This window comes from Salvelinus alpinus, chromosome 10 (assembly GCF_045679555.1).
Source record: "Salvelinus alpinus chromosome 10, SLU_Salpinus.1, whole genome shotgun sequence".
Classification (NCBI taxonomy): domain Eukaryota; kingdom Metazoa; phylum Chordata; class Actinopteri; order Salmoniformes; family Salmonidae; genus Salvelinus; species Salvelinus alpinus.
The window spans coordinates 63,409,328-63,430,124 of record NC_092095.1 but is presented as its reverse complement, the minus strand read 5'-3'; the positions used below and the strand labels follow the sequence as shown (position 1 = coordinate 63,430,124).

At 46.5% G+C, this 20,797-nt stretch overlaps 1 protein-coding gene across 4 annotated transcripts in view; it reads right to left on the bottom strand.

Moving 5' to 3' along the window:
- fn1b (fibronectin 1b) overlaps positions 1-20,797 on the bottom strand; it is a 43,445-nt gene that overhangs the window by 4,003 nt on the left and 18,645 nt on the right. For 2 of the 4 annotated variants that reach the window (XM_071330312.1, XM_071330313.1), the window contains exons 16-34: positions 15,857-15,985; positions 15,407-15,691; positions 14,086-14,364; positions 13,571-13,834; positions 12,817-13,080; positions 12,448-12,534; positions 11,912-12,103; positions 10,476-10,757; positions 8,911-9,102; positions 8,647-8,736; positions 7,659-7,925; positions 4,502-4,783; positions 3,964-4,119; positions 3,610-3,726; positions 3,162-3,431; positions 2,850-3,037; positions 1,006-1,093; positions 729-908; positions 163-444 (exon numbers count right to left, since the gene is read on the bottom strand). In XM_071330312.1, the coding sequence (XP_071186413.1) occupies positions 163-444; positions 729-908; positions 1,006-1,093; positions 2,850-3,037; positions 3,162-3,431; positions 3,610-3,726; positions 3,964-4,119; positions 4,502-4,783; positions 7,659-7,925; positions 8,647-8,736; positions 8,911-9,102; positions 10,476-10,757; positions 11,912-12,103; positions 12,448-12,534; positions 12,817-13,080; positions 13,571-13,834; positions 14,086-14,364; positions 15,407-15,691; positions 15,857-15,985 (3,894 nt within the window). The remainder of the gene's footprint in view (positions 1-162; positions 445-728; positions 909-1,005; positions 1,094-2,849; positions 3,038-3,161; positions 3,432-3,609; positions 3,727-3,963; positions 4,120-4,501; positions 4,784-7,658; positions 7,926-8,646; positions 8,737-8,910; positions 9,103-10,475; positions 10,758-11,911; positions 12,104-12,447; positions 12,535-12,816; positions 13,081-13,570; positions 13,835-14,085; positions 14,365-15,406; positions 15,692-15,856; positions 15,986-20,797) is intronic. The other 2 variants (XM_071330315.1, XM_071330316.1) reach the window with 1 other exon arrangement.

Sequence of the window (20,797 nt, the reverse complement as noted above, 5' to 3'; positions counted from 1 at the left end):
GTGGAGAGAGAGAGAGAGAGTGGAGAGTGGAGAGAGAGAGTGGAGAGTAGAGAGAGAGAGTGGAGAGAGGAGAGAGAGAGTGGAGAGAGAGAGAGAGAGAGAGAGAGAGTGAGAGAGAGAGAGAGAGAGAGAGAGAGAGAGAGAGCAGAGTTTGACGTTTACCAGAGATGGTGGCGTAGTTCTGGCCAGCGTGGGGGCGGGGGGTAAGCTCACGGGGCTGCGCCCTGCCTGCCTCCTCGTAGGTGATGTAATATCCTGTGATACGCGTGGCGGGGGGTTCCCAGCTGAAGGAGATGGAGTTGGGGGTCAGGGAGGTGAACTGGAGGTTGGTGGGGGACTGCACCGCTGGTTTGGCTGTGGTGGCCGTGAGGGTGAAGGGGGCGCTGCGTGCATCACCGTTGATGGTGTAGATGTGGATAGTGTAGGAGGTGCCTGGCTCCAGACCTGAGGGACATCAAACACAACACACTGTCAGTCAGTCAAGACCCCACTCTGTACTGTACATGGGTAATGTAGTTTACTATAATGATGATAGTTGAGGTGAAAGTGAGGATGGATAATGTAGTTGAGTGTAGATGGGGCGATAATAGGTAATGAAGGTCATTTATAGATGAGAGTGGTGAAAGCTGTGTGATGTAGTCTACTGTAGACGAGAGTGGTGATGGGTAATGTTGTTGACTGTAGATTGGAGTGGTGATAGCTGGGTAATGTAGTCTACTGTACAGTACCAGTGATGGTGTAGGTGCGCTGCTCTCCGGGGATTGTCTTCTTGATGGCGGGGCGGCTGCCGCCGAGGGGCTGAGCTTCGATGAGGTACCCAGTGATGGTCTCAACCTTAGCACGCCAGGTCAGCGTGATGGCTGAGTCCTTCACGTCAGAGATACGCACACGCCGAGGAGGACTGATGTCTGGGAGAGAGAGGAAGGGAGAGGGAGAAAGAGAGGGTGAGTTTACAGTGAGTAAACCAGTGGCCAGTAGAGTTAAAACTCTGTGAAAGCTGCTTACTGTCCAGCGTGGTGACCTCTCCCTCCAGGGGTCGGCTGGTCACAGAGTTCTTCAGGGCGTAAATGTGCACTGTGTACATAGTGGCCACCTACACAGGAAACACATGTTGACAGACACATACAGTGGGGAGAACAAGTATTTGATACACTGCCGATTTTGCAGGTTTTCCTACTTACAAAGCATGTAGAGGTCTGTCATTTTTATCATAGGTACACTTCAACTGTGAGAGACGGAATCTAAAACAAAAATCCAGAAAATCACATTGTATGATTTTTAAGTAATTAATTAGCATTTTATTGCATGACATAAGTATTTGATACATCAGAAAAGCAGAACTTAATATTTGGTACAGAAACCTTTGTTTGCAATTACAGAGATCATACGTTTCCTGTAGTTCTTGACCAGGTTTGCACACACTGGAGCAGGGATTTTGGCCCACTCCTCCATACAGACCTTCTCCAGATCCTTCAGGTTTCGGGGCTGTCGCTGGGCAATACGGACTTTCAGCTCCCTCCAAAGATTTTCTATTGGGTTCAGGGCTGGAGACTGGCTAGGCCACTCCAGGACCTTGAGATGCTTCTTACGGAGCCACTCCTTAGTTGCCCTGGCTGTGTGTTTCGGGTCGTTGTCATGCTGGAAGACCCAGCCACGACCCATCTTCAATGCTCTTACTGAGGGAAGGAGGTTGTTGGCCAAGATCTCGCGATACATGGCCCCATCCATCCTCCCCTCAATACGGTGCAGTCGTCCTGTCCCCTTTGCAGAAAAGCATCCCCAAAGAATGATGTTTCCACCTCCATGCTTCACGATTGGGATGGTGTTCTTGGGGCTGTACTCATCCTTCTTCTTCCTCCAAACACGGCAAGTGGAGTTTAGACCAAAAAGCTCTATTTTTGTCTCATCAGACCACATGACCTTCTCCCATTCCTCCTCTGGATCATCCAGATGGTCATTGGCAAACTTCAGACGGGCCTGGACATGCGCTGGCTTGAGCAGGGGGACCTTGCGTGCGCTGCAGGATTTTAATCCATGACGGCGTAGTGTGTTACTAATGGTTTTCTTTGAGACTGTGGTCCCAGCTCTCTTCAGGTCATTGACCAGGTCCTGCCGTGTAGTTCTGGGCTGATCCCTCACCTTCCTCATGATCATTGATGCCCCACGAGGTGAGATCTTGCATGGAGCCCCAGACCGAGGGTGATTGACCGTCATCTTGAACTTCTTCCATTTTCTAATAATTGCGCCAACAGTTGTTGCCTTCTCACCAAGCTGCTTGCCTATTGTCCTGTAGCCCATCCCAGCCTTGTGCAGGTCTACAATTTTATCCCTGATGTCCTTACACAGCTTTCTGGTCTTGGCCATTGTGGAGAGGTTGGAGTCTGTTTGATTGAGTGTGTGGACAGGTGTCTTTTATACAGGTAATGAGTTCAAACAGGTGCAGTTAATACAGGTAATGAGTGGAGAACAGGAGGGCTTCTTAAAGTAAAACTAACAGGTCTGTGAGAGCCGGAATTCTTACTGGTTGGTAGGTGATCAAATACTTATGTCATGCAATAAAATGCAAATTAATTACTTAAAAATCATACAATGTGATTTTCTGGATTTTTGTTTTAGATTCCGCCTCTCACAGTTGAAGTGTACCTATGATAAAAATTACAGACCTCTACATGCTTTGTAAGTAGGAAAACCTGCAAAATCGGCAGTGTATCAAATACTTGTTCTCCCCACTGTAAATACAGTGACAATACATGACCTGAATTTAGACCGTTTAGCAGACACCTTCATCTAGAACACAGTTATGACATACATTCAGAATGTAGTACTAATAACTGTAGTCTGTTATTTACCATGAGTCCTGGGACCACGGCGCGCGTGGTGTCTGGGGCGATGGTCATCTCCTTGGTGGGTCCATTGTTGTTCTTGGGGTTGACAACCACGCGGTACCCAGACAGCCCGGAGCTGGGGGAGCGCCACGACACGGTGAAGGAGGTGTCACCAACCTCAGAGATGTCCAGATTGGTGGGAGCAGGGATAGCTGGGGGCAGAGATGGACATTGAGTATGTGTGTATGTGTGTATGTGTGTATGTGTGTGTGTGTGTGTGTCTGGTATCTCCTACCTGTGGCCTGTGTATGTGTGTGTGTGTCTGGTATCTCCTACCTGTGGCCTGTGTGCCCACCAGTGGGGTGCTGGGGGTGCGTCCGTGCAGAGCGATGACCTTAACAGTGTACTCTGTGCCGGGGCGGAGATTCCTCAGTACCACGGTATCGTCTGTCCCTCTGGGCGCCGGGCGCAGCTCTCTCTCGCCTTCCTCGGGGCTGGAGTACAGCACGCGGTATGATGTCACCGTGCCGTCTGGACTGTCCCATGTGATCCTCAGGGAGGTGGAGTCCACCTCAGAGAAGGACAGGGCCTTGGGACGGTCCATTGCTGCAAGGAAACGGGGGGGGGGGGGGGGGGGGGGGGGGATGAAGGCCAGAAAGAAGGGAACATCAGAATAACATACATTTGTAAATGTCTTTCCTTTGTTATAATGACAGATCAAGGTTTTATTTAAACTCTTATACAAACCGAATGCACACATACACGCATGTACACACACACGCACCTGTGATGGCGTTCTCTACCAGAGGTGTGGAAGGTTCTCCATCGGTTCCCAGAGCGGTCACACTCAGAACGTACTCCACCGTGGGCATCAAGCCAGTAAACGTAATCTCGGTCTGATCTAGATCCACGGCAAGAGAAAGAGAGAGAGACACAGAGACAGAGACACAGAGAGAGAGACAGAAAGAGAGACAGAGACAGAGAGAGAGAGAGAGATTGAGCACAGGAGTATAGCTGTAGAACAACAGAGGCTAAAGCTCCTTTCTATCAATGTCTCACAACACAGTCACAAAATGGCTGCCGTACATATGATCACAGACGGGCAGAGGACAAGGGAGAGAGCAGGGGCCGGTCTTACCAGGGGCCACCACCTCAGAGAAAGAGGGGCCCTGTCCATTCTTGGGGACGCTGGTGACCCTGTAGCCATTGATGGGGCCCTGGGCCGCGGACCAGCGCACTGTGATGGTGTTGTCCTTCACATCTGTCACGTCCATGTTGGTGGGGCCCTCCACGTCTACGGAGAAAGGAAGAGGGAGGGAGAGAGCGGGGAGGGAGTGAACGAGGAAGACACAAATACATTACAAATGATCTACACATGAATCTAAAACTATTTTCTTCATCTGATCATTCCTCTGGTAGATCAGGGCATCATTTCCAGATAACCAAATACATTTGAAATCTAAAATTGTAATAACGGACACTAGATGGCGACACCAGATCAGAGCCTGTCCTGTCCCAGACATGAACATGTCTATAAATATGTAGTTGATCACGTGTAATTAATATGAGCATGACACTTAACCCAAACTGCTTCTGTAAGTCTCTCTGGATAAGAGCATCTGCTAAATGACCAACATATTGATGTAATAAAGGTGCATTAAACCATCAGCCCGTACCAGTCTTGTGACTGATGTAGATGGGTGTGCTGGAGGCCGGGCTGTCCCCTCTCCCTGTCACAGCGTAGACGGTGATGGTGTAGTCTGTCCCTGGGTTCAGGTTAGAGATGGTGGCCTCGGACTGGGAGCCGGGGACAGTGAACTCCTTAGCAGGGCTTGCTCCACCGGTCTCTCCGTGGGTGATCCTGTAGTACCTCACGGTGACAGAGGGGGCGTCCCAGCGGATGGTGATGCTGGTGGGGCTGGTTGAGGTCACTTCCAGGTCGGTGGGGGCGTCAGAGACTAGTGGAGAGAGGAAATCAGGAAATAAGACTAGACACATTAGGAAGAACAAAGAGAAGGGAGGATGAAGAGGAGAAGGACGGAGAGAGAGAGACAGAGAGAGGGAGAGACAGACAGAGAGCGAGAGAGAGATGGGCGAAGGAGCAATGGCTCCTCTTGCAGCCAAATATATATTTGCCTGCCATAGCCTGAGGGACACTGAATAATAACATCTGCATAGTAAGCAGTAACTTACTTATTATGACTGTTATTGTTTTTACTGTTATTGTTATTAGTATTATTATTGTTGTTTATCATTCCAAATAGTAATGGTATGGGTGGTAATGGTAATGATAGCAGTTTAATGATGGTGGTGGTGGTAGTGGTGCATTACACCATACATAACATTCGACTATTGACTGTTACCATTTTATTGTTACTATTTTTATATTTAATTTTGTATTATTATTTACTGCCATTCTATATTATTATTTGTCATTGTTTTAATTGTATTACAATGTATATTGTATACATTGTTGCTTTGGCAATATTGACACAATGTTTTTCATGCCAATAAAGCAGCTTGAATTTGAATTTGAATTTGAGAGAGAGAGAGAGAGAGAGAGAGAGAGAGAGAGAGAGAGAGAGAGAGAGAGAGAGAGAGAGAGAGACAGAGAGAGGGAGAGACAGACAGAGAGAGAGAGAGAGAGAGACAGAGAGAGAGAGATAGAGACAGAGAGAGAGAGAGAGAGAGAGAGAGAGAGAGAGAGAGAGAGAGAGAGAGAGAGAGAGAGAGAGAGAGAGAGAGAGAGAGAGAGAGAGAGACAGAGAGAGAGAGAGAGAGAGAGACAGAGAGAGAGAGAGAGAGAGAGAGAGAGAGAGAGAGAGAGAGAGAGAGAGAGAGAGAGACAGAGAGAGAGAGAGAGACAGAGAGAGAGAGAGAGAGAGAGAGAGAGAGAGAGAGAGAGAGAGAGAGAGAGAGAGAGAGAAAGAGAGAGAGAAAGAGAGAGAGAGAGAGAGAGAGAGAGACAGAGAGAGAGAGAGAGAGAGAGAGAGAGAGAGAGAGAGAGAGAGAGAGAGAGAGAGAGAGAGAGAGAGAGAGAGAGAGAGAGAGAGAGAGAGAGAGAGAGAGAGAGAGAGAGAGAGAGAGAGAGAGAGAGAGAGAGAGAGAGAGAGAGAGAGAGAGAGAGAGACAGAGACAGAGACAGAGACAGAGACAGAGACAGAGACAGAGAGAGAGAGAGAGAGAGAGAATTCTGCAAAAATATCCTCCGTGTACAACGTAGAACACCAAATAATGCATGCAGAGCAGAATTAGGCCGATACCCACTAATTATCAAAATCCAGAAAAGAGCCGTTAAATTCTACAACCACCTAAAAGGAAGCGATTCCCAAACCTTCCATAACAAAGCCATCACCTACAGAGAGATGAACCTGGAGAAGAGTCCCCTAAGCAAGCTGGTCCTAGGGCTCTGTTCACAAACACAAACACACCCCACAGAGCCCCAGGACAACAGCACAATTAGACCCAACCAAATCATGAGAAAACAAAAAGATAATTACTTGACACATTGGAAAGAATTAACAAAAAAACAGAGCAAACTAGAATGCTATTTGGCCCTAAACAGAGAGTACACAGTGGCAGAATACCTGACCACTGTGACTGACCCAAACTTAAGGAAAGCTTTGACTATGTACAGACTCAGTGAGCATAGCCTTGCTATTGAGAAAGGCCGCCGTAGGCAGACATGGCTCTCAAGAGAAGACAGGCTATGTGCACACTGCCCACAAAATGAGGTGGAAACTGAGCTGCACTTCCTAACCTCCTGCCCAATGTATGACCATATTAGAGAGACATATGTCCCTCAGATTACACAGATCCACAAAGAATTCAAAAACAAATCCAATTTTGATAAACTCCCATATCTACTGGGTGAAATTCCACAGTGTGCCATCACAGCAGCAAGATTTGTGACCTGTTGCCACAAGAAAAGGGCAACCAGTGAAGAACAAACACCACTGTAAATACAACCCATATTTATGTTTATTTATTTTAACTTGTGTGCTTTAACCATTTGTACATTGTTACAACACTGCATATATATAATATGACATTTGTAATGTCTTTATTGTTTTGAAACTTCTGTATGTGTAATGTTTACTGTTCATTTTTATTGTTTATTTGACTTTTGTATATTACCTACCTCACTTGCTTTGGCAATGTTAACACATGTTTCCCATGCCAATAAAGCCCCTTGAATTGAATTGAATTGAATTGAGAGAGAGAGAGAGAGAGAGAGACAGAGAGAGAGAGAGAGAGAGAGAGAGAGAGAGAGAGAGAGAGAGAGAGAGAGAGAGAGACAGAGACAGAGACAGAGACAGAGACAGAGAGAGAGACAGAGAGAGAGACAGAGAGAGAGACATAGAGAGAGACAGAGAGAGAGAGAGACAGAGAGAGAGAGAGAGAGAGAGAGAGAGAGAGAGACAGAGAGAGAGACAGAGAGAGAGAGAGAGACACAGAGAGAGAGAGAGAGAGACAGAGAGAGAGACAGAGAGAGAGACAGAGAGAGAGAGACAGAGAGAGAGACAGAGAGAGAGACAGAGAGAGGGAGAGACAGACAGAGAGCGAGAGAGAGTGAGAGAGACAGACAGAGAGCGAGCGACAGACAGACAGACTGAAAGCATAGAACGATAACAGATAAAGACAGAGACATGAGGCTGTATCACAACCGGCCGTGATCGGGAGTCCAATAGGGCGGCGCACAACTGACCCAGCATCGTCTGGGTTAGGGTTTGGCCGGTGTAGACCGTCATTGTAAATAAGAATTTGTTCTTAACTGACTTGCCTAGTTAAATAAAGGTTAAATAAAAAATGAAACCAGTCTATACTACTCACTAGTAGCCTGAGTGCCAGTGAGAGGCAGACTCTCCTGGTTCCCGCTGACAGCGTAGACCTCAACACTGTACTCTGTCTCGGGGGCCAGGCCAGTCAGGGTGAAGTGGCTCCTGGTCGGGGGCAGTCTCTCGTCCTTGGCCCTGCCACCGCTGGTCATCTGGTAATGGATACGGTAGCCGGTGATCACGGCGCCGGGGGCCAGCCAGTTGATGGTGAAGGAGTTGGTCAGGACGTTAGCAAAGTCCAGGCCAGTGGGAGAGTCCAGGGCTACAGAGGAGAAGAGAGACACACAGCCATGATCTACATGATACACACGCTGTAGGCATACATATCACTTACTACATCCTGTAGGCATACATATCACTTACTACATCCTGTAGGGCCTACAGGATGTAGTAAGTGATATGTATGCCTACAGGATGTAGTAAGTGATATGTATGCCTACAGTGTAGGCATACATATCACTTACTACATCCTGTAGGCATACATATCACTTACTACATCCTGTAGGCATACATATCACTTACTACATCCTGTAGGCATACATATCACTTACTACATCCTGTAGGCATACATATCACTTACTACATCCTGTAGGCATACATATCACTTACTACATCCTGTAGGCATACATATCACTTACTACATCCTGTAGGCATACATATCACCTACTACATCCTGTAGGCATACATATCACATACTACATCCTGTAGGCATACATATCACCTACTACATCCTGTAGGCATACATATCACTTACTACATCCTGTAGGCATACATATCACTTACTACATCCTGTATGCATACATATCAGTTACTACATCCTGTATGCATACATATCACTTACTACATCCTGTATGCATACATATCAGTTACTACATCCTGTATGCATACATATCAGTTACTATTTGTGCAAAAATACGTGTGCATTTGTCTCTCTTTTGAAGACATTTAGCCTGACAAACTGTCCTGTGACTGTCCATACTCACTTGTTCTCTGAGTGCCAGTGACTGGTGCGCTCTCTCTCTCCTCGTAAACACACACCACGCTCACCCTGTACTCTGTGTTGGGCAGCAGGTCTGGAGGAGAGATGGACAGGAAAACACTTGTTAGTTACCTCATAGTTAGTCTCCAAACCGACGTCACAACACACTGCATGAACCAGTGAGGTGTATGACACAATACATACAATGGTAATAATACTGTTCTATTTAGTTCAGGGGTAGGTCATAGGTCATGATGATGTCACTCACTCTGCAGCAGGAAGGTGTTGGTGGCTCCGCCCACATTGAGCTCCTTGACGTCGTCGTCGTTGCTGCCGGGGTGGTAGCGGATGACGAAACGTGTGATGTCACTGGGCGTGGGGACGTTGGGGACGGTCCAGCTGATCCTCATGTGATCGGGGCCCACCCCTCCAAAGTTCAGGTTGGTGGGGGCGGGGACGGCTGGGGTGGCAGAGGGAAGATAATTAGGATACTAACTAGGAAATTATGTGGTAACAATAGATACCTTTAAGGAATTTAACTTGATTGCTTCTATTCCCAAAAAGACCAAAATTAAAGTATCTGATAATGATTCATTCATTTATGACAATTTTACCATGTAATTACCAGGATATGACTATTTTACTATGTAATTACCAGGATATGACTATTTTACCATTTAATTACCAGGTTATTACCATTTTACCATGCAATGACCAGGTTATTACCATTCTGCTATGTAACGACCAGGTTTTTACCATCTGACCATGTAATGACCAGGTTATTATCATCTGACCGTGTAATAACCAGGTTATTATCATCTGACCGTGTAATGACCAGGTTATTATCATCTGATCGTGTAATGACCAGGTTATTATCATCTGACCGTGTAATGAGCAGGTTATTATCATCTGACCGTGTAATGACCAGGTTATTATCATCTGACCGTGTAATGACCAGGTTATTATCATCTGACCGTGAAATGACCAGGTTATTATCATCTGACTGTGCAATGACCAGGTTATTATCATCTGACCGTGAAATGACCAGGTTATTATCATCTGACCGTGCAATGACCAGGTTATTATCATCTGACCGTGTAATGACCAGGTTATCATCATCTGACCGTGTAATGACCAGGTTATTATCATCTGACCGTGTAATGACCAGGTTATTATCATCTGACCGTGTAATGACCAAGTTATTATCATCTGACCGTGCAATGACCAGGTTATTATCATCTGACCGTGCAATGACCAGGTTATCATCATCTGATCATGTAATGACCAGGTTATTATCATCTGACCGTGTAATGACCAGGTTATTACCATCTGACTATGTAATGACCAGGTTATTACCATCTGACCGTGTAATGACCAGGTTATTACCATCTGACCGTGTAATGACCAGGTTTATAATCATCTGACCGTGTAATGACCAGGTTATTACCATCTGACCATGTAATGACCAGGTCTAGCAGACTGTAAAGTAAAGAAAAACCAACAGGTATTTAGAATGATAAATAATAGAAGAGCATGCCGAGGAGAGGGGAGCTCCACAGTTACCTCCAGGCCTTCTGTGGCATGTCCAGATGGGACAAGTCAACCAGACAAGAGAGGACACACTAGAGCATGGCAGGTATGAAAGAAAAACCTGGACGCAATCAACAATGACATTACTGCTATGATCAGAGCATATATCTACAACATGAGTATGTAAGGTGAGTATGTAAGGTTTGTGAGGCAGTATGTTCAGTATTTAGCTTCTTTCATAGCCCCCCCCACCCACCCTCTCTAACTACCCCCTCCCCTTGTAAAGTTGAAGGGTCAAATCACCAGTCTGGGTTTGTGTTCTGCGTGTGGCCGGCTCGCTCTCCCCTTCCTCTGTTATCGTAGTGACACTGATGTCATAATCCACACCGGGCTCCAGCCCGCGAACCGTATAATGGCCCGTCGACGAGTCCACCGTATCCATGATGATGGGCAAACTCTCGCCCGACGCCATAACCGTTACACGGTAACTTGTGATGGCGGTAACGTTTACCAGGGCGGTCCAGCGCAGGCCCACAGTGGTGTCGGTGACGTCGACAAAGTGGAGGTCGTTTAGCTTGGGCACGTCTGAAAGGTTTGAGTGCAGAGCGAGGCGCAGGCAGAATAAGACATACAGACATAGAAACCATAACAGACAGACAGAATCAAAGCAGATGAATGAACCGTGATGCATAGCCAAACACAGTGGGACAGACAACACAACACTCTGTAGCAGAACAACAGTAGCCATGCTGGTTAGAGTTATATTATCAGACCCATAAATGACGTTGACTAGATCAATGACAGGAAAGGATGCTCGTGGGTTTTCAGAGTAATGGTTGTTCAACCGGCATATTCACATGATATCCTCAATCAATTAAGATCTCTACCTTCTCCATGCATATCTTACAAACAAACAGCCATGGAATACAATTACAGTTCAGCCAACGACCATGTTAGCCGGACAGTGTGCAATTGAGGCATCACAACGGACAAAAGACAGACATGTACTGCAATGGTAATTCAGAAGAAACAACTGGGGATTTATACTGAAATTAAGAGTGATTTTAGGAATTATCCTTCAGTGAAAAGTGCTTTCAGCGTGATCAGCCGTGACCGTGTGTTTTGCTGGCAGGGAGATTCCGTACTTCAGAGAGAAGCCAGACTGGGAGGTTTATGGGAAATTGGGCCTGTCCAGGTATACCACTTTTATGGAACGTGTACCGGAGTGTGAAGTGGGAATAGTTGGGAACGGTGAATATAAGAAGGGATGGCAGAAGTATCGAATCGTACTTCAACATTTCCTGGCCACGGATTGAGAAGGAAAGCTATCCAATAAACTCTCACACACACACAGAGGTGCGCAATACACCGTAGCGAACACACACACACATTCCAACACTCCCCTTAAAATCAACCAATAGCGAAGACTCAGACAAAACCATTGAATGTGTGTGTGTATCTCTGTGTTGAATCTGTGTGTGTGTTTATGTGTTGTATCTGTGTGTGTGTTTATGTGTTTAATCTGTGTCTGTGTTTATGTGTTGTATCTGTGTGTGTTTATGTGTTTGTGTGTCTTTCTATCTGTCGGAGCAACAGAACACCAGCTCCACAGCAAACAGACACTACCTGATCCAGAATCAGTCTAACCCTTCAACACAGCACAGCTCAACCTCAGCCTGTGCTCAGGTCCACTGATCTGAAATCAGCTGTGTGTAGCTGGGTGAGACAGCCAGTCCTACCTTGGGTGACAGTGGTGGACACAGGGACACTCTCCAGGTTGTCTTTGACAGTGTAGACAGAGACGTTGTACTCCACTCCTGGACTCAGGTTCTCCAGGATTAACTGGTTCTGGACCGGCTGGACCAACTCCTCCAGGGAGTTTCCTCGCTGCCCATTGGTCGGGGTGCATGTCACTCTGTAGCCTGTGATGTCTGTAATAATAATAACAACAATAATAATAACAATAATCATCTCAATAACAATAATAACAACAATAATAATACAATTATAATTTGGTGGGTGCTTGTATTTCATATATGTACAGATCCTAGATCTGCCAGGATTTCATGTAAGTACTTGTTACCATTCAAAAGAGAGAGAGACAGAGACAGAGAATTCTACAGAGAGAAGCCTTGTTCCTGCTGGCACAACGTTCTGAGGAAAGACAAGGTCCAGACAGAGTGATCCAGAGCCACAGTGAGCCTATCCTGGTTCCTGGGCCTTGGGCAGTGTGTCTGTGGCGTGGGCTGTAGGAGGGAGCAGAGTCAATATTTACCTGGCGTGTTGGCGCCGCCCCACAGGACAGTCAGCTCACCCGTGTCCGCGTTGGACTGCGTACTGAGGTCAGTGGGGGGAGACAGTTCTGGAGGGGAAGAAACATCACATAAGTCTATACGTGGTAAAAGAACATCCTGTGGCACATTTTCAAAAACGACAGACTACCTTACATGGTTTAAGTAAACTTACTGCAGAAACCTTAAAACAACCTCATTACTCCCTAACTGTACAAAATCAATATAGATGTGTTTTTTACCCAAAAATGCCTGCAGCAACACCACGTCTGCCTTGGAAAAAAGGCATTCTGACCTCAATAAAATAAAATGAATCGTTGACCGGAGTCTCTCTCTCTTTCTTGGTTACTTACGAGTGACAACATTTTTGGTGATGGGGTTGCCGCGGTCACGTCCGTTGATAATGGGCTGTACGCTGTAAGTGTACTCAGTCCCAGGGGTCAGGCCTGACACAAAGATACTTCCTGAGTCAGAGGTCACATCCCTGGGTGACTCTCCTCCCTGACTGGGCCTCACAGAGAGCCTGAAGCTGAACCTGCTGACAGGGGTCCAGGAGATGATGATGGAGGTGTCTGTCACATCAGTGGTGAAGCGAGGGGCATTACCCATCTTTGGAGCTGAGGGGAGGAGAGAGAGGGGGGGGGAGAGCAAGAGCGAGAGAGAGTGAGAGAGAGCGAGAGAGAGGGGGAGTGAGACAGCAAGAGAGGGAGAGAGAGAAAGAAAGAGAGACAGAAAAAAAGAGAGAGAGAGATGGGGGAGGTGGAGAGAGAGAGAGAGAGAGAGGGGGGTGGAGAGAGACAGAGAGATGGGGGAGGTGGAGAGAGACAGAGAGAGATGGGGGGTGGAGAGAAAGAGAGAGAGGGGTGGAGATAGAGAGAGAGAGAGGGGGGTGGAGAAAGACAGAGAGAGGGGGGTGGAGATAAAGAGAGAGAGAGGTGGAGAGAATATAACATCAGTGTCTTTCCTTTTTCTGCTTCATAATTCAAATAAACTCAAATCTGGAGTTGAATTGATCAATACCATTTAAACACCTTGCCACAAGCTCAGCAGAAGACTACAGTACTCAACAGAAGACTACAGTACTCAACAGAAGACTACAGTACTCACAGGTGGTGAAGATGCCATTGACTTCCTCACTCAACACGTTGTCCTGCTCAGAGTGCAGTTTTACGGTGTAGTCTGTGTCGGGGCGAAGGCCTCGCAGAGGGAACTGGGTCTGACCGCCTGGGATTCTCTTCTGGGTTGGGCTGGAGCCTTCCACGCTCAGGAACAGACGGTAGCCGCTGATGCTAGCCCTGGGAGCCTCCCAGATCACTATCACACTGTCCTCGCCGATGTCAGTGAAACGCAGGTTGGTGGGGGCATCGGGCTCTGACAGGGTTAACACACGTAGGGTCACAACATGGGTAGAAAGTACAACCACAGTATATCTATGAGAATCTCAGTCTATCTGCAAGTTCGAAATGGACTACACTGCAGTCGGCCTGCTCAGCATCACTGATCTACCAAACCTTCCCACATAGAGTAACTACTTATAACGTGATGAAGATTAGCTTCCTGCACCTCGACTGCTCAAACTGATCCCCTCAACACGCTGTTAGTGTCTGCACATGTATGCTCACTGGTGGCTCTCTCTCCCGTCAGCGGCTCGCTCTCCACTCCTCCGTTGATGGCGTAGATGTTGAAGCGGTACAGGGTTCCGGGCTGCAGGTGGGTGATCTCTGCATACGCGTTGGCCGTCATGGGCAGCTGCAGGGGCCTCTGGGGCGTGTCACCGGGAGTAACGGGGGCGAAGGTCACGCGGTAACCCGACACCTCGCTGGGAGGGCCGGTCCAGGTGATGATGATTTTCACGTCAGACACCTCGTAGAACTGAAGGTCGGTCGGGGAGCGGACTTCCTCTGTGGACAGGAAGTAGGAAGTGGTCAGTGAGTTGACTGAGGTCATCTTGTGTGTTGATGGCCTATTGCCTTGTGTTGCGGTGCAAGAAAGATGGAGTCAGATGAAGTTGAAACTGATCTGATCTAAGGTCAGTGTTGGATGGTAATGTGAAACATACTTCTACTTTACCAGCTGAGAGGAAGTTGAAAAGACAATGCCAGACAGGAAATTGAAAATGGAGAAACTCTGCTGTCAAGATGAGAAGGATTTAGAGCTGAAGGGAGGAGTAAGACATCAACAAGAATGACCCAGATACCGTGGGGAGAGCGAGTGTGGGTGTTGTTTTTTATGTGTATGTGTCTGTGCGCGTGCAAGTGTGTGAGTCTGTATCTTTCTCATGTGAAAGTACTTAAATCAGTGAGGGAGGTGAGAGAACCAGTCTGACAGGCCCAGTCCAGAACCAAACAGAGGAGAAACCCTACCTCAGGTTCCATCTGGCCCTACATGGCTAGCCCAGAGCCCTAGGCTCCTCCAAGCTCACACTAAAGCTCTCTACCAACTGTCACTCACAGCTGGGCCTGACTCCAACCGGGGGACAGCATGACTTCAAATGTTCCTCTTGAGAGATAGAGAGAGAGACAGAAGCATTCCCCTAGAAGGTACAATGAAATGGCTCCATGGCTTCAAACTATAATTTTACTTCCTGGGCCTACACTCTCAGAAGAAAAGATGCAATCTAGAACCTAAAAGGGTTCTTCGGCTGTCCCCATAGGAGAACCATTTGAATAGGAATGTAGCTGTATAGGAAATTATTGATTCTAATGTTGGAAGGGTGATAAAGTGCATGCCAAAATCAACTCAAAGTCAGTTCAAACCAAGTCTGAGGTAGAAATGACTGCAAGCCAATTCAACAGGAGGACATTGGTCAATGGCCTATGCTTCTTATAGGAGCCATGGGCTTAAGTCTATTAAGTCAAGTCTGAGGTTGTGTTATGGTTAGAGTGTGTGTAAGGTTAGGGTCATGTTTGGTTCTGTTGTTCTGTATGCTGTCCAGTTCTCTACCTGGTGCTGGCTCTCCGGCCGTGTTGACCTGGACGAAGATGGGCTCGCTCTCCTGGTTCTCCTCCACAGCGTAAATGCTGATGTTGTAGAGCAGGCCAGGTCGAAGGTCAACCAGGGTCACGGAGGTCTCAGTGTCTGGGAGGATGAGCTCGGTGCTGCTGCCCTCTACTGACGGGGTGAAGACCAAACGGTAGCCTGTGATGGGGGCCTGGGGCTTGGACCAGCTGATGGAGATAGAGGTTTCTCCCACCTGGTTGATCTGATGTTCAGCAGGGGCATCAGGAGCTGAGGGGGATAAGGAGCACTGGATTAGAGAAGAGGTCAATGTATTCCTGTTAGAGAGGGAATTATGATGGTGAAGGGTGAGGGTGATGAAAGGCTGAGGGTTATGAAGGGTAAAGGTGATGAAGAGTAAAGGTGATGAAGGGTGTGTGAAGGCTGGTATAATACCTGTGGTCTGAGAGGTAGTGAGGATGAGGGTGGGTTCTCCCTGAGGGGAAACCTCATACACATTGACGTTGTATCTACGGCCAGGCAGGAGGTCACTGATGCTCACAGAGGTGGTGGTACGGGGCAGGTCTGATGGACAGAGACAATCAATCAAATAAAACATAAATCAACCAATCGGGCTAGTGACCAATTAACACATTAACCAATCAACCAACTAACCAATACAATAAAACCAATCAAAGGCCTGCACACACAGCAGCCCTCCGGGACCAGGAGTGAAGAATGATGGACTAGTGTTAATTCATTAGCTCACATAACTACTCAAAAGGTTTTCCATAACACATTGGGAACCACAGTCGTGGAGCTCGAAAATATCACCCGAAACCAGAATACACTGGAAAACTCTTCTGGATGGCCTATACTGCAGGAGTAAGACCAAAATACACTGGGAAACTCTTCTGGATGGCCTATACTGCAGGAGTAAGACCAGAATACACTGGGAAACTCTTCTGGATGGCCTATACTGCAGGAGTAAGACCAGAATACACTGGAAAACTCTTCTGGATGATCTATACTGCAGGAGTAAGACCGGAATACACTGGAAAACTCTTCTGGATGGCCTATACAGACCAGAATACAATAGGAAACTCTTCTGGATGGCCTATACTGCAGGAGTAAGACCAGAATACACTGGGAAACTCTTCTGGATGGCCTATACTGCAGGAGTAAGACCAGAATACACTAGGAAACTCTTCTGGATGGCCTATACTGCAGGAGTAGGACCAGAATACACTGGAAAAATCTTCTGGATGATCTATACTGCAGGAGTAAGACCGGAATACACTGGAAAACTCTTCTGGATGGTCTATACTGCAGGAGTAAGACCGGAATACACTGGAAAACTCTTCTGGATGATCTATGCTGCAGGAGTAAGACCAGAATACACTGGAAAACTCTTCTGGATGATCTATGCTGCAGGAGTAAGACCAGAATACACTGGAAAACTCTTCTGGATGGTCTATGCTGCAGGAGTAAGACCAGAATACACTGGAAAACTCTTCTGGATGGTCTATGCTGCAGGAGTAAGACCAGAATACACTGGAAAACTCTTCTGGATGGTCTATGCTGCAGGAGTAAGACCAGAATACACTGGACAACTCTTCTGGATGATCTATGCTGCAGGAGTAAGACTGGAATAAACTGGGAAACTCTTCTGGATGATCTATGCTGCAGGAGAAAGACCAGAATAAACTGGAAAACTCTTCTGGATGATCTATGCTGCAGGAGTAAGACTGGAATACACTGGAAAACTCTTCTGGATGGCCTATACAGACCAGAATACACTGGAAAACTCTTCTGGATGGCCTATACTGTAGGAGTAAGACCAGAATACGCTGGAAAACTCTTCTGGATGGCCTATGCAGACCAGAATACACTGGAAAACTCTTCTGGATGGCCTATACTGCAGGAGTAAGACCAAAATACACTGGAATACTCTTCTGGATGATCTATGCTGCAGGAGTAAGACCAGAATACACTGGAAAACTCTTCTGGATGGTCTATGCTGCAGGAGTAAGACCAGAATACACTGGAAAACTCTTCTGGGTGGTCTATGCTGCAGGAGTAAGACTGGAATAAACTGGAAAACTCTTCTGGATGATCTATGCTGCAGGAGTAAGACCAGAATACACTGGAAAACTCTTATGGATGATCTATGCTGCAGGAGTAAGACCAGAATACACTGGAAAACTCTTCTGGATGGTCTATGCTGCAGGAGTAAGACTGGAATAAACTGGGAAACTCTTCTGGATGATCTATGCTGCAGGAGTAAGACCAGAATAAACTGGAAAACTCTTCTGGATGGCCTATACTGCAGGAGTAAGACCAGAATACACTGAAATACTCTTCTGGATGATCTATGCTGCAGGAGTAAGACCAGAATACACTGGAAAACTCTTCTGGATGGTCTATGCTGCAGGAGTAAGACCAGAATACACTGGAAAACTCTTCTGGATGGTCTATGCTGCAGGAGTAAGACTGGAATAAACTGGAAAACTCTTCTGGATGATCTATGCTGCAGGAGTAAGACCAGAATAAACTGGAAAACTCTTATGGATGATCTATGCTGCAGGAGTAAGACCAGAATACACTGGAAAACTCTTATGGATGATCTATGCTGCAGGAGTAAGACCAGAATACACTGGAAAACTCTTCTGGATGGTCTATGCTGCAGGAGTAAGACTGGAATAAACTGGGAAACTCTTCTGGATGATCTATGCTGCAGGAGTAAGACCAGAATAAACTGGAAAACTCTTCTGGATGATCTATGCTGCAGGAGTAAGACCGGAATACGCTGGAATACTCTTCTGGATGGCCTATACAGACCAGAATACACTGGAAAACTCTTCTGGATGGCCTATACTGCAGGAGTAAGACCAGAATACGCTGGAAAACTCTTCTGGATGGCCTATGCAGACCAGAATACACTGGAAAACTCTTCTGGATGGCCTATACTGCAGGACTAAGACCAGAATACACTGGAATACTCTTCTGGATGATCTATGCTGCAGGAGTAAGACCAGAATACACTGGAAAACTCTTCTGGATGGTCTATGCTGCAGGAGTAAGACCAGAATACACTGGAAAACTCTTCTGGATGGTCTATGCTGCAGGAGTAAGACTGGAATAAACTGGAAAACCCTTCTGGATGATCTATGCTGCAGGAGTAAGACCAGAATAAACTGGAAAACTCTTCTGGATGATCTATGCTGCAGGAGTAAGACTGGAATACACTGGAAAACTCTTCTGGATGGCCTATACAGACCAGAATACACTGGAAAACTCTTCTGGATGGCCTATACTGCAGGAGTAAGACCGGAATACGCTGGAATACTCTTCTGGATGGCCTATACAGACCAGAATACACTGGAAAACTCTTCTGGATGATCTATACTGCAGGAGTAAGACCAGAATACACTGGAAAACTCTTCTGGATGGCCTATACAGACCAGAATACAATAGGAAACTCTTCTGGATGGCCTATACTGCAGGAGTAAGACCAGAATACACTGGGAAACTCTTCTGGGTGGCCTATACTATAGGAGTAAGACCAGAATACACTGGGAAACTCTTCTGGATGGACTATACTGCAGGAGTAAGACCAGAATACACTGGAAAACTCTTCTGGATGATCTATACTGCAGGAGTAAGACCGGGATACACTGGAAAACTCTTCTGGATGGTCTATACTGCAGGAGTAAGACCGGAATACACTGGAAAACTCTTCTGGATGATCTATGCTGCAGGAGTAAGACCAGAATACACTGGAAAACTCTTCTGGATGATCTATGCTGCAGGAGTAAGACCAGAATACACTGGAAAACTCTTCTGGATGGTCTATGCTGCAGGAGTAAGACCAGAATACACTGGAAAACTCTTCTGGATGGTCTATGCTGCAGGAGTAAGACCAGAATACACTGGACAACTCTTCTGGATGATCTATGCTGCAGGAGTAAGACCAGAATACACTGGAAAACTCTTATGGATGATCTATGCTGCAGGAGTAAGACCAGAATACACTGGAAAACTCTTCTGGATGGTCTATGCTGCAGGAGTAAGACTGGAATAAACTGGGAAACTCTTCTGGATGATCTATGCTGCAGGAGAAAGACCAGAATAAACTGGAAAACTCTTCTGGATGATCTATGCTGCAGGAGTAAGACTGGAATACACTGGAAAACTCTTCTGGATGGCCTATACAGACCAGAATACACTGGAAAACTCTTCTGGATGGCCTATACTGCAGGAGTAAGACCGGAATACGCTGGAATACTCTTCTGGATGGCCTATACAGACCAGAATACACTGGAAAACTCTTCTGGATGGCCTATACTGCAGGAGTAAGACCAGAATACGCTGGAAAACTCTTCTGGATGGCCTATGCAGACCAGAATACACTGGAAAACTCTTCTGGATGGCCTATACTGCAGGAGTAAGACCAGAATACACTGGAATACTCTTCTGGATGATCTATGCTGCAGGAGTAAGACCAGAATACACTGGAAAACTCTTCTGGATGGTCTATGCTGCAGGAGTAAGACCAGAATACACTGGAAAACTCTTCTGGATGGTCTATGCTGCAGGAGTAAGACTGGAATAAACTGGAAAACTCTTCTGGATGATCTATGCTGCAGGAGTAAGACCAGAATACACTGGAAAACTCTTATGGATGATCTATGCTGCAGGAGTAAGACCAGAATACACTGGAAAACTCTTCTGGATGGTCTATGCTGCAGGAGTAAGACTGGAATAAACTGGGAAACTCTTCTGGATGATCTATGCTGCAGGAGTAAGACCAGAATAAACTGGAAAACTCTTCTGGATGATCTATGCTGCAGGAGTAAGACTGGAATACACTGGAAAACTCTTCTGGATGGCCTATACAGACCAGAATACACTGGAAAACTCTTCTGGATGGCCTATACTGCAGGAGTAAGACCGGAATACGCTGGAATACTCTTCTGGATGGCCTATACAGACCAGAATACACTGGAAAACTCTTCTGGATGGCCTATACTGCAGGAGTAAGACCAGAATACGCTGGAAAACTCTTCTGGATGGCCTATGCAGACCAGAATACACTGGAAAACTCTTCTGGATGGCCTATACTGCAGGACTAAGACCAGAATACACTGGAATACTCTTCTGGATGATCTATGCTGCAGGAGTAAGACCAGAATACACTGGAAAACTCTTCTGGATGGTCTATGCTGCAGGAGTAAGACCAGAATACACTGGAAAACTCTTCTGGATGGTCTATGCTGCAGGAGAAAGACTGGAATAAACTGGAAAACTCTTCTGGATGATCTATGCTGCAGGAGTAAGACCAGAATAAACTGGAAAACTCTTCTGGATGATCTATGCTGCAGGAGTAAGACTGGA